This window comes from Camelina sativa, chromosome 20, assembly GCF_000633955.1.
Source record: "Camelina sativa cultivar DH55 chromosome 20, Cs, whole genome shotgun sequence".
NCBI classification, from domain to species: domain Eukaryota; kingdom Viridiplantae; phylum Streptophyta; class Magnoliopsida; order Brassicales; family Brassicaceae; genus Camelina; species Camelina sativa.
Genome location: NC_025704.1, coordinates 24,587,037 through 24,601,488, shown reverse-complemented (window position 1 = coordinate 24,601,488; position 14,452 = coordinate 24,587,037). Strand labels below are relative to the sequence as shown.

At 34.3% G+C, this 14,452-nt stretch overlaps 1 protein-coding gene across 1 annotated transcript; it reads left to right on the top strand.

The window, feature by feature from the left end:
- LOC104771613 (alpha N-terminal protein methyltransferase 1-like) lies at nucleotides 10,879-12,878 on the top strand. Its single transcript, XM_010496166.2, has 8 exons — nucleotides 10,879-11,201; nucleotides 11,319-11,463; nucleotides 11,544-11,602; nucleotides 11,686-11,796; nucleotides 11,897-11,998; nucleotides 12,130-12,184; nucleotides 12,301-12,398; nucleotides 12,499-12,878. The coding sequence occupies exons 1-8, from the start codon at nucleotides 10,902-10,904 to the stop codon at nucleotides 12,622-12,624; spliced, it is 996 nt and encodes a 331-aa protein (XP_010494468.1). The 5' UTR covers nucleotides 10,879-10,901; the 3' UTR covers nucleotides 12,625-12,878.

The window sequence follows — 14,452 nt, the reverse complement described above, 5'->3', positions numbered from 1 at the left end:
TGTGATAGTAACTATGCAGAAGTGAAAGTAAAATAGTTGGATTAATGTGTTTATATATTACATAATATAGTAATCAATGATGTATTATCACAATAATGTATGATCGCCATGGAGAAAATCTCGGCTCCGCCCTCACCCCTTATGGAGAGAACATTGCGTCCAACCTGCTCCACCATAGAGAGAACCTTGGCTCCGCCTTCCTCCCTTAGGAGATAACCTTGCGTCCAACCTCCTCCACCTCCCTCTCTTAGGGAGATAACCTTTTGTCCGAGACAACCTCGGCTCTGCCCTCCTCCTGTGTGGAGAGAAAATGTTCACGTCTTTTTGCTATCTCAAAATGGCTTGCTCCGACAACCATTGAAAGTAAAAACCTTTTTCTAATGTCACAATATGTTTTGATAGTAACTCCTGTTAAATTTCCCAATGTATTCGTGGAAATTTCTTTAACACACCATGATGTAGTCTCTGTCTCTGTAACGCCTAAACCGCCACCTTGCTTAGTGAGCCCATGTCCACTCTCAGTCCATGGCCCACCTCTCTAAGTGGGCCCTACATCTATTCTCGGCATTTGGACCCACCCATATTTGATGGCAAGTTTGTTACGTGTGGGAAGCTTTAAAAACTTGTTTACTGACCCTACAAATCAACAAATGATCTTTTCCTGTGCTTTGTCCTCACTCGCACAGTTCCGACAATCACTTCCAGGAAGGTCACCTATCATGAAGTTCTCTCAGGACACTTGACCAAAAAAATCAGTGCATTTTGGTGACATATGAGGTCATATCAATTCTTTTAAACCTTTCCGCAAACCAGGATATCAGAGTCTTTGAGATCCTATGGATCTATCAACAATAATTTATGTTTTTCCAATCTATCTATCTATGTTTGTTGTAAGCTTGTGTTTGATTAACTTATTTTATCCATCCATTAGGTTGATGAGCTTATACTCGTTATCTCCATTTGGGATTAAGTGAAAATAATGGTAACAATTATGTTTGCAAAAGAAAGAAGGGTTTATGACCAACCAATCAAGGTTGAGAAATTAGAAGAAAATTAATTTGGCATAATTTAAGAAACAATAAAAAAAATTATAAGCATGGTAATATATCCCAAATAATTCAAAGATGAAAATATATATTAAATAAAACAATCTCAAAATACTAAAATAAATTTTAAAATACAGTATTAGAAAAAGAAGACGCATATATTAATCTTTTTTTTAGGTCACCATATTATTCTTACCTATTCTCAACTGGAAAAGGAGAAAGTAGGAGAAAAATTGGTTTAAAATCATAAGAAAAATTTACCTTTCCATTTTAAAAAAATTTCCCAACTAAAAAAAGTTGAAAGCAATATTTTTGAACAAATTATTTAAATATGAGATGATCTATTGCTCCTACTGGTAACCATTAGAAGAACAAAAAGAATAGGAATAAAAAGAACAATGCAAAATGGAATAAACAGTTTTTGAGGAATGAAAAGAAAATCTGCAGAGAAAGAACAAAATAGTAAATGGTAACCAAACAATAAAAATATCTTTTTAAATATATTAAATATTAAACAATCAAATTCAATGATAATACTAATATTACTTCTAATGTATATACAGTAAATTTTACATTTGCTTTTAAAATAAATTAGTAAATTAAATTTTAGATATGTCATATTAAATATTAATAATATTAACCTACAATACAATTTGAAAGGTAATTTAAAATATTTTAGTTTTTATTTACAATATAAACATGAGTCTCTTAAATTTATTTTGCTATTCATATAGTTTTCAAATAGAGCCTTAAGATAAGTTTAAGATGAAATTCATATCAAAATCATTTTTTCTATCAATAAATTATGAAAATATGAAAATTATTATATTAGAAAATTGTTATACTATTAATAAAAATATTTTTTATTTATTTTAAAATACAAAAATGAATTTTAGTATTTGTTCATTTTCCTGTTCCATTTGTTCCTCATCAATTTTGGGGAGGAACATTTTTGTTCTATTATTTCTTATTTTTTGAAGAATGTAGAAGAATGCAGTGGAAAAATTATTACTATCAAATGGTAAAAAAATTGTGGAATAAAGAGGAATATCACATTCCTCCTCATTATTTACCTAAATTGTGGTCACCACATTTAGAATTAATAATTAACTGTATATTTTCTTTAATCCATTTTTCTATATTTGTTTGTAGAATTAATAACTTAAAATTAAAACTAAGTAAATAATATTATAATTTCGAATTTTATAATTATTTTAAAAAATGTATTTTTTTAAATTCTGTAAGTTTTGATAATTATCTTTTTATATTATTAATATTTTTAAAACAAAATATTTTATTTTTGTTGTAATCAAATTCCTCTTATTAAATATTAATTTTTACACATGTTAAAATCTGTTATTGATAACTTGACACATGTCAAAATCATGTTAATGACTAACTTTCAAAATCCAACTTTATATAATAAAATTTTTTTTATGAGAATTAATTTATAAAAAAATTATGTAAGAAATTTTGATGGATCACGTGATTTATGATTTACTAGATAAGGACCCGCCCATGTGCGGGTTTAAAGTTTTGTAATTAAAATTAAATTTAATAAAAATATATTAAAATATATTGTATATTATTTATAAAATTTTCTTTTTGCTATAATACAATGATTTATATTCATATCAAATCTTTATGTATGTTACCATTAAAAGTGTATTTTTTACACCTAGATAAATTGTATGTTACAAATATATTATTTACCCACCACCTAGAAAATGTCCATATGAACAAATTAAGCAAACTTTTATATGTCCATTTACTTTCACTTTTGCATAGTTTCTTTAATCACTAAAATTGTTAGCTCAAAAATTATTTGAATAAAAAATAAATTACATCACAATAGTGCATGACCAACCATGGAAACAACCTCGATCTGCACTCTTCCCTTATGGAGAGAACCTTGGGTCCAACCTCCTCCACCATGGAGAGAACCTTGGTGCCACCTTCTCCCATGGGGATAACCTTGCGTCCAACCTTCCCCACCTTCCTCCCTTGAAGAGATAACCTTCCGTCCAACCTCCTCCACCATAAAGAGAACCTCGGCTCTGCCCTCCTCCTGTGTGGAGAGAACATGTTCACGTCTTACAGCTATCTCAAAGTGACTTGCTCCAGCAACCAATGAAACTAAAGATCATTTTCCAACGTCACAAAATCTTTTGATAGTAACTAATGTTAAATTTTCCAATGTATTCGTGGAAGTTTCTTTGACACACCATGATGTAGCCTCTGTCTCCGAGCTCCTATGGATCTATCAACAACGATTTATGTCTTTTCCAATCTATCTATGTTTGTTGTAAGCTTGTTCTTGATTAGCCTATTGTATCCAACCATTAAGTTGATGACCTTCTCCTCTTTATCTCTTTTTGGGATTGAACGAATGGTAACAATTATGTTTGCACAAAAAAAAAAGTTATATGACCAACCAATCAAGGTTGAGAAATTAGAAGAAAATTAATTTGACATAATTAAAGAAATAATAGAAAATTATAAGAACAGTAATATATGAATCTCAAATAATTCAAAGATGAAAATAGAAATTAACTAAAATTAACAATCTAAAACTACTACTATAAATTTCAAAATACAGTATTAGAAAAAGAAGATGCATATATTAATCTTCTATTTTTTGGGTCAACATATTAATCTTACCTATTCCAAACTGCAAAAAGAGAAAAGTAGTTGTATATTTTGGTTTAAAAAAATAAGGAAAATTTGCCTTCACATTGAAAAAGTTTGACCAATGGAATAAAGTAGAAAGCAATATCATGGTAAATAGAAGCAATTGAACAAAGTCGAAGTTGTCTCTAAAAATCATATGTTGTTGAAAACTTCTTGGTAGACAATATTTTGTAGAACATTATTGTCGTAGTGTTTTGTGTCTCCTATAAGAGGGCTACGTATAATTGTCCGTGAGAGAAGCCTGGACTTGGCAAATATAAACCAACCTTTTTTAAACCTTTGACCTTAGCTCTTATTGATATTCATTGCACAGCAAACTCGTAAAGGAAATTGACGTCTTTTTAGTCGTGCAACCACAAATTTTTTTGTCATATACCTGTTTTTTACAATAGAGAATACATATCTTTATTTATTTTTTATTTTTTTAAGATTAGGCTAAGGAATTCAATATAACATATGATTGTTTTTGTATAAGTTTAATTATTGTAGAATTTTAAGGATTTTTTTTAGGATAACTACGTGTATCTTTATTGTAAAATTATATGTATGATTTCTTTTATGTTTTTGAATTATGGATTTTTTGTTTGTTTGGACAATTCATTTTTCTTTAGAATTACAAAATTGTGTAATTTACAACTTATTATTATTTTAATTATCTACAAGATAATAAGATTTTAACACATGTCGCTATCTTATGAGTTAGTAACTTTTACAACATAATAATAAGATTTTATTATTATTTTAATAATCGTATTATTTTAATAATCTACAACATAATAAGATTTTGACACATGTCGCGATCTTATGAATTAACAACTTTTGAAACCATACTTTATATAATAAGATACTATAAAAGATGTTTTGGGTGGGCAAAAAACTGTATTCTGAAAAATCAAACCAAAATAAATGGGTTGGTTTGGTTATGGTTTATCACTACAATAAAATAATTTTATTAACAAGAAATATTTAGTCACAATAAAAAGAATTTAGTCACATTATAAACATTGTTACAAATTTGTCTAAAAATCCATTTGGTTATTATATTTATTAACCAAATGGTTTAGGTCTTGTTTGGTTAAAATATTTAAAATATCTATATATAACTATTATATACGTGCCACTTTATATTGTATTTACTAATATCCTTATGATTTTTTTATTGGATTTACAATTATTTGAATTATTTTCTTTGGATTTTTTTACTCGGAAGCTTTGAGTTTCCGAAACAAGATTTATATTCTATTATTTTATATGATGTATAATGTACAATTAGATATCAAACTGGCTTGGCTTTATTGATTAACAATGACTTGATATTTATACAAACCGGACTGAATACAAGATAGACTCTAAGTCCTAATAATTTGAGACCTAAACCTTATCACAATAGGACTTTAAACATAATAACATAGATACGATGTTATCTCGTAATATCCTCTGTAATACTCCCCCTCACGTTGGAGTGTGAATGTCCTGAACACCCAACTTGGACATTATGTATAGGAACCGAGGACGCCCAAGAACCTTTGTCAAAATTTCAAGTAGTTGCTCACTCGACGCCACATGCTTAGTGACAATAATACCATCATGGATTGCATCACGAACAACATGACCATCATTCTCGATATGCTTCGTGAGCTTATGGAAAACCGGATTTGCAGCAATGTGGAGAGTGGCCTTGTTATCACAAAACAAACGGGAGGCATAGACTGTTTAATACATAATTCTGTTAATAACTTACAAAGCCATTGTATCTCACGAAGAGCCACAAACATGGCGCGATATTCAGCCTCAGTGGAAGAATGTGACACTGTTTTTTGTTTACTGGTTTTCCAGGCGATAGGTGAGCCACCAAGAAGCACAACAAAGGCGCTAAGAGAACGGCGGGTGATAGGACATGACGACCAGTCCGAATCACAGTATACTGTGAGAGATAAATCAGAATCCGCCCGAAGGAGAATCCCTTGCCCTGGCGATCCTTTTAAAAACTTCACAACACGCAAGGCTGCGTCCCAATGAGCTTCACGCGGCTCCTGCTTAAACTGAGACAACACATGAACGGAGTAGCTGAGCTCAGGACGAATATGTAGTAGATACAACAAGCGGCCAACTAGGCGGCGATAAGGAGTGGGATTAGTCAATAACGGACCATCATTGTCAGCCAAATGATGGTTCTATTCTAAAGGACTATCATTCGGTCGTGAACCAAGATTACTACTATCAGCAACAATGTCTAACGCATACTTGCATTGAGACAAAAAAATACCCTCGGATCCCCGGGACACTTCAATATCAAGGAAATATTTCAGTTTTCCTAAATCCTTCATAGAGAAACACTTCCCTAAGTAGTCCTTGAGTTTCTGAAGCATGTAGCTATCATTACCACAAATAAAAAGGTCATCAATAGAAATCAACACAGGGATGTCAATATTCCCACGAGAATACAATAAGAGATAATAATCAAAACCAAAACCAAAACGAAGCAAGGCATCAGAGAGCATTTAAAACCAACACCAGCGACTTCTGAAGACGACATACCTTGCCTGGATGAGCATGTCGAAACCCTGGTGGTAACTTCATATAAACCTCCTCCTCAAGATCACCATGGAGGAAGGCATTGTGTACATCCATTGGAAAACCTCTACTGATTAGCTACAACAAGCCGTAGAAGAGTATGTACAATGGTCATCTTGACAAGCGGTGCATATGTTTCATGATTGTCTTCCCCCTCGATCTGTTTATTTCCACAGACAACAAGACGAGCTTTGTATCGTTCGAGTGAGCCATAAACATGCTACTTAGTCTTATATACCATTGACTTATCAATGGCAATCTTACCAGGTGCAAAATCCATAACATCCCAAGTCTTTTTGAACTCAAGAGCATCCACCTCTTTGGACATAGCATTATTCCAAACCTTTATACGAACCGCTTCCTTAATGTTTTTAGGTTCAACAAAGCTGGTAATTGCAGCCAAGTAAGCTTGATGACCTGCTGAAAACAGAGCATCGAATACGTAATCTGTCAAAGGATACAAAGAATTACCAAGGACAGTTGACATGGACAAGGATTCGGAGTTGGTTGGAGCGTGAGGGGTTATCATATCACTTGTAGTGTTGTAAAGAACATAGTCTTTCAAGCGGACCGATTGCTTGAGTTGGCGTTTCCCTTGAAGAGAATCTGGAGTTTCAACAAACGTAGCTGCACGAGCTGGATTTAAAACAGGGCAAACCGTGTCGTTGATAGCAACATGTATCGGATGACGTGGCGATGACGGAAGACTATCGGAATGATCGGCGAAACTGGTACCTGAATCTGTTTCATCGGGCTGCGGCGTGGTAGGAACAGATTTTGCTGATCCAATAAATCGGATTGAGAATCACCGGCCGGTTCTGTAATTACAACCGGTTCAACCACCTCTATTGGTTTACTAACAGAATTCGACGGAAAAGCAAAAGTATCTGAATTTGAAACCGGATTAGGAGAGACAGAAGCAAAAGCGGTGTATAAACTATCCAGTTTTCATCAGAAACTTCAGGGGCACGAGAAATAACCGGTGGATTAACATCTGGAGCTACAAAGGGAAAAACATCTTCCCGGAACACAACATCTCTAAACACGAAAAACTTGTGTAGCAATGTCAAACACCTTCCAACCTTTCGTTGCAAAAGGGTAGCCAACAAATATGCACAAACGACTCCTCTCCCCAAACTTATCTTTATCACGTGTGACACGATGGACGTAACAAGCAGACCCAAAAACACACAACTGGTTGTAGTCAGGTTTGGAGCCATGAAGAATTTTGTATGATGAAAAGCCATTATGAAGAGACGAGGGAGTGTGGTTAATTAAGTATGCCGCTGTCATCACAACTTCTCCCTAAAACTTAACCGCCAGTGATGCTTGAAACAATTGAAACAATAGGGACCATGCAACGTTAAGAATGTGTCTATGCTTTCGTGCAACGCGACTATTTTGTTGAGGAGTCGCAACACAAGATGTTTGATGAATTATATGTTCTCAAAAGTAAGGAGCAAGACACATAAAATCTGTCCCATTGTCACTAGGAACCATTCGAACAGTCTTTCCAAACTGTTTCTCCATGTACGCAAAAAAACTTTGTTAGGACTGCACGAACTTCCATACAGCCCTCGAAAAATCATCTACTATTGCAAAAAATAAAAATAAACTGCCCCATAAGACGATGGAACGTGATACGGACCCCAAACATCACAATGAATCAAAGAGAAACATTTTGTTGATTTATTAGAACTAAGAGGAAAGACATCTCTTGTTTGTTTGGCTCTAAAACACACGTCACACGAACGAGAGCCAACAGATTTTGAAAAACTAGAAAACACCGGTAAAGACAAAAGGACTGAAAAACTAGGATGACCTAAACGCTGATGCCACAAGGCCTGATCAGAAGAAACATTTGTGGAATGAATCCTTGTCGTTGCCACATCCATAAGATAATAAACCCCATCACGCTCTTCACCGCTTCCAATCAAAGTCCTTGTGAAACGGTCCTGTAAAACACAAATTGTATCAGTGAAGGTAGAAACACACTTTGTTTGCTTCACAATTCTAGAAACAAATATCAATGTGCAAGTCAATGTTGGAACATAAAGAACATTGGTTAATGCGACTCTGTTGGAAAGAGGTAATACTCCCATTGTAAGAGCAAACGTTTTGCTACCATCTGAAAACCCCACCAAACATGGTGGTATAGAAACAACATTAGAAAAAAGGGAAAGATCCCTAGTCATATGATGAGAGGTTCCAGTGTCAAGAACAACATTGCCAAACTTTGGCTTACCGGACAATTTATCAGAAGTTCCATTGGTAGTTTGTCCTTTGAGCATCTGTGCAAGGGCTTGTAACTGTTCTTGTGCTAATTCAGGGAGGTTCGATGAATTGGAGCTCGTTGCGTGAGCTGTCGTGACATATCCTCTTCCACATCCAAGACCACGACCTCCTCTGCCACGAGTAGCAGACCCACGGCCACCATTGTTGCGATTAGTCCACCATTCCAGAAATCCAACAATCTACCAACACTCCTTCTTTTCATGACCTGAACGTCCACAATGAGAGCAGATGGAAGATCGGGACCTGATACTTGAGGAATCCAATCTTCCTCCACTCTGTATCTCTGATTGTGAAGAAGGTAATGTACTCTGTTCGGTTTGAGTCGTGAATCCCATGACCTCTTTATGCTGCTCATGAACCCGAACTGAAGCTAAACGATGTTCTTCTCTAATAACTCGGGAATAAATTTCACCAAGAGTAGGCAATGGATCCATCGCAATGAGATTGGTACTAAGACCTCCAAAGCGAGAATCGTCGAGAACCTAAATAAACTGATGGATCTTCTCCTCCTCTCTCTCTTTAGCCTGTTCAAGAGTAGCACCCCACTTACACAAACCACACTTACTAACTGTCAAAGGTTTGTAAGTCTGCATTTCTTCCCAAAGGTGACACACTTTGTCGTAGTAATTGATGACTGGTTTTCTAGCTTGTTGACATGCCGCAATTTGAGCCTTGATTTTATGTACTCGCACCTTGTTTCCTACTGAGAAACGTTGCTTCAAATCAAGCCATAAGTCACGTGCATCAGATATGAACGTAGCGGTGGACTTAAATTTTGGTTCGATCGAAGTACGGATCCATCCAACAATCATCGAGTTCACCGTCTGCCAATTCTCAAAGTTTGGATCATCAATGGAAGGTTTTGAGATTGTTCCATTGATAAAACCTGTTTTGTGTTTACCTTGCAGAGCATTAGACATCTCTGTAGCCCATTCCTTATAGTTTTCACCATTCAATAACACCGACGAGATCATGGATTTGGGATTGTCAGAGCTGGACAGGAGATAAGGAGATACCACCGGTGGCTCCGGCTGTTGACCAACAGCTTTCTTGGTTGCAGAAGAACTATCTTCGACTTCAGACATGTTTTCTTGTCACGCAAGAAAGAAACTTTTAACAAAGAGAAAATCGAAACTATCGCTTGAAAAGAAAAAGGTTTTTAGAGAAATTTATGTGATCTTAGCTCTGAAACCATGTAGAATTAGATATCAAACTGGCTTGATTTTATTGATTAACAATGACTTGATATTTATACAGACCGGACTGAACACAAGATAGACTCTTAAGTCCTAATAATTCGAGAGACATGAACCTTATTACAATATGACATTAAACATAATAACATAGATATGATGTTATCCCGTATTATCCTCCGTAATATATAGAGCACGGGTTGAAATTCATTTTATTTATATTGTATTTTTTATATAAAATACAATTTATGTTATGGTTTTTAAAACAAAATTTTGGATAAAACATTATGCAATAAAATCATATGCTAAATATGAAGATTGTAAGTTTTATATTGTTAATGATTCTAGATAAGTACCGTGCTATAACACTGGTTAAATTTTATTTCGTAATCTATCTTGTAACACACTATTTAACTTGTAACCAATCAATTTATCAATTTCGTAATCTATCTTTGGTTAACATTGTGGTCTATCGATAAAATCTGTGGAAAATAAGTTTGTAATATTGTGTTTAAAGATCTTTGGAAACAACGTGATATAGGATTAAAATTTTCCAAAAATACAGTTTAAAATATTCATGATTTTATTTGTTACCATTAATATATCAATTATCAATTTGGAATATCCCTAATATTTAGGTGTAACCATTAATATTAATATATGGATTAATTTATAATCTATCTATAACCTATTTGTAATCTCATTTGTTAAAAATATAAAGTCTACAAAAACTATGTTGTGTACTTCCCTTTTATTAAAAAGGGTATTGGTTGATATATATTTTTATTTTTATTTATTTTATATAACAAACTTAATTAATTTTTCTTCTGTAAAATATAGAATAACCTATAATAAAATCGTAAGTTCGTAACCAAACCGAACTGTAACCAAACCGATATATATATGGTTTCTATATGGTTTTAATTTTATAAAGCCAAAAAATCTGTAAACTGAAAAATCTAAACCGAAAAATCGAACGTCCACCCCTATTAATATATGTAACAGAAAAAAAAAAAAGTTTTTAGAAGAGAAGAAAATAAACCTCTGACAAAACCTAAAATAAACAAAGCCACGAACCGAGAAGCCCAACAACAACAAAAAGATGTTGTTTTCTCTTTCCAGCCCATTCGTTTCCATTGGTAACTTCCATTGCAACAACCACCAAAACCATATCTCGCCGCCGTCGACGACGAAACTTGCTTCACCACCGTATCAGTACCGACGGAAGAGAGAGAGAAGAAGCGTTATAACACTCTTATCTGATTCCATGGAGATTTGTGGCGTAGATTCTGAAGGGAAAGAGTTTGATAGCGTACAAGACATGTGGAGAGAAGAAATTGGAGAAGAAGGAGACGAAACTAGAAAAACCCAATGGTACAGAGATGGTGTTTCTTATTGGGAAGTAAGTTTTCTAAATCTTCTGATCTCAAAAACGTCACATTTATTGTATAGTTTCTTAGAGTTGTTTGCTTTATAAAGCTTACACACAAATTGATTTGATTTGTGTTGTTAAATTAAGGGTGTTGAAGCTTCTGTTGATGGAGTATTAGGAGGATATGGTCATGTGAATGATGCTGATATTATAGGAAGTGAAGTGTTTCTTAAGACTCTTATGCAAGAAAGATTAGTAAATGGTGGAGCTAATCAGCATTTAGTAGCTCTTGGTAACTCTCCTCTCTTGTTGGTAATGCTTTATTGGATTGTTACTATGTGTTTCTTACAAATCCCACAAATGTTTTTGTAGATTGTGGTTCTGGTATTGGGAGAATCACCAAGAATCTTCTGATTCGATATTTTAACGAGGTAAAGTGTTTTTGCTGAATGCTTCATGTTTTAGTTTCTGTTCTTCTCTGTTATTTGATTACCATTTGTCTTTTGATCTTCAGGTTGATCTTCTTGAACCTGTAGAGCAATTTTTGGATGCAGCACGTGAAAATATGGCATCTGCGGGCTCAGAAACGCACAAAGCAACCAACTTTTTCTGTATCCCTCTTCAGGTAACGCTTCTTGAAGTATTTGTTGTGCTTTTTCGTTATATGTTATCTTTGTTTTTCGATTCTCCTTCACATTTGCTTTGTGAATGTTACATAATCATAGGAGTTTACTCCAGCTGCTGGAAGATATGATGTCATATGGGTTCAATGGTGCATTGGGCATCTCACGGACGATGACTTTGTTTCTTTCTTTAACCGCGCAAAGGTAAAGACTTTGTTTCTTCTCTTTCATTGCGCCATGTTCAGTCACTCCACTACACGTCGAGTAAATTTGTAGTTCCTATGCACTGTGTTGTTGCTGTTTCATCTCATGTTGTGTTTCTTGGTTAATGTCAGGCCTGCCTGAAACCTGGTGGGTTTTTCGTCGTGAAGGAGAATCACGCTAAAAAAGGTTTCTTTCGATCTCTCTTTTGGACCGACACTTTGACATTCTTATGATCTGACACAAAACTACATATATAAATTTATTATCTGACACAAAACTACATATATAAAATATTTCTGCAGGATTTGTTTTGGATAAAGAGGATCATAGCATCACCAGATCGGATCCCTACTTCAAACAACTCTTTCGCCGTTGTGGGTTGCATCTCTATAGAACAAAGGTCGAATTCTTGTTAGTGTTTTTGAAATCTAAATCCCATAAATTTAAGAACCGTTGGTTTAGAGAGTTTACAGTCTTTTCTACAAAATCACATTTTGCAGGATCAAAAAGGTCTTCCGCAAGAGTTATTCGCTGTAAAAATGTATGCTTTAACGGTTGACACACCGCCCAAAATCCACCGGACCAGATCAAAAACTCATAGCAACAGACCGCATATTATCAAATGATAGGTTTATTATGGAATCTTAGTGTTTTGATTGCAAGAGAGAAGCTACGTACCAAAGTTGTTGTAAGATCTGGATCAAGACTTGGCTGCTTCACTGTCACATGGTTTGGTTTTGGGCCTGCTCGAACATCTTCGCCTTCATCACCTTCATGTAATGGAGACTTGCCATGTTTATTTAAACAGCTATTCAATATCTCTGCCTCGTTAGAGCCATTTGGCTGAACACTTTATTATTAAAACCATCTTTTATTCTTACGAACTCTTCTAAATGCACCCATAATAGATAAGATGTTCCCACAAGAAAACTTGTCCATCTTTGGACTTTATAATTCTTTCCAATCAATTTGATTTTGTGACCTTCCCGCACAAATTCTTACTTGCAATTATCGGCTCGAGCTATGTCAACAGAATACGGCAAAAGGTTGTCTATAAAAATCATGTTTGGTTAGAATAACCACCACCATGCTCACAAATATACCTTGTAAAAAAATTCTCTTATGCGTACGACCATCACTCTATCCATCTTTAATCCACTTAGCTCGAAACTCGCATTATTCACCAGTAGGCCAATATTCGATTTTTCACCCAAACTAGCGCATGTAATTCTCTTTCCGGATAAGGTTCGATGACAAACCTTACAAAACTCCCTATTGCTAACGGGATCTTTTAAAGAACCCACATTTGTAATATATTGGGAGACATTTAAATGTGACGCCCTTGGTTTATTGTTGCCAAATCTGTCCTCGTACAACCTAAGCATTGGGTATCACAATTGTCAGCAGTGTCTCCAACCCATTCGTATTTTAATAATATAAAGAAGGTTACAAATGTGATTTCTTTGTAAATTACATTTTCAAAATGTTTTAGTAAAATTTGTCTAATAGATGGACTAAATTCATGTGTACATTATATTGCAGAGTACATAATCACGATTGATGCAACGGTGAATAGAAAGAATCAGAATATTAAGTGTTTTGAGTATATCCTAAAACGAGCTAGACGATCATCATCAGCCAGGCCAGCCGTTCTTCTATTATTTTAATGGTCAAGTTTTGGTGGACGATAACATATTATATGAACATGTAACATGTTCATATACCAACAAAAGTAGTTTCTGATACCGTTTGGCGAAGTAAATCCACAAGAAAAAAAATTCCTTAACTATCAACAGGACTATACGTTTCATAAAAATAAAAAATAAAATAAAGATAGTGATAGTGAAAATGGATAAATAATATGAAAAAATAAAATTCCTTAATTTTCTGGATTGACACAAAATTGAAAAAATATTGCTAGATTGATACCATCTCTTAAAGAAAAACTAAATTGACACAATGTTATGTTTAAATTACCAAAAGGCCAACTAAAACTGAAATAGGAAAGTGATAAAATAAAATAAAAACAAAACATCTTATATCAAAACACAAGAAAAAAAAACCCGACAATCGTTTTTTCAATTCAACTTTGTTTCTTCCGCCGGCGAAGAAGGTTTTACAATCCAGAAAAAAAACTCTATATATCGTCATCTTCCAACGGCGAATAAGAAGTGTCATCACCGGTGGTTCACTGTTCCAGCGGCGAAAGTGTCTTCACCGGTGGTTCGTTGTTCCCGCGGCGAAATAAGATTCCTAATGGCTTCGGTGATGATTGATTTTCAGATTCGGCGCCGGTGTTTGAAGCCCTCGCCATTGTTACATCCTTTGAGGTAGAAAAGCTTCCTTTTTGTTGCCTTGGCTTAATTTCTCCAAAAAAACTCAGACGAAATCACATATCCTCCTTTCCCCTTAATGATTTATTAGCACTTTACAATTTGTTAATTTATAGTTTAA

Excerpts from the sequence above, each read along its gene's own strand:
- LOC104771613 (XM_010496166.2), top strand. The coding sequence starts at position 10,902 with ATGTTGTTTTCTCTTTCCAGCCCATTCGTTTCCATTGGTAACTTCCAT. Across the intron at positions 11,603-11,685 it reads TGATTCGATATTTTAACGAG|GTTGATCTTCTTGAACCTGT; the intron begins GTAAAGTGTTTT and ends TTTGATCTTCAG. Across the intron at positions 11,999-12,129 it reads CTTTCTTTAACCGCGCAAAG|GCCTGCCTGAAACCTGGTGG; the intron begins GTAAAGACTTTG and ends GGTTAATGTCAG.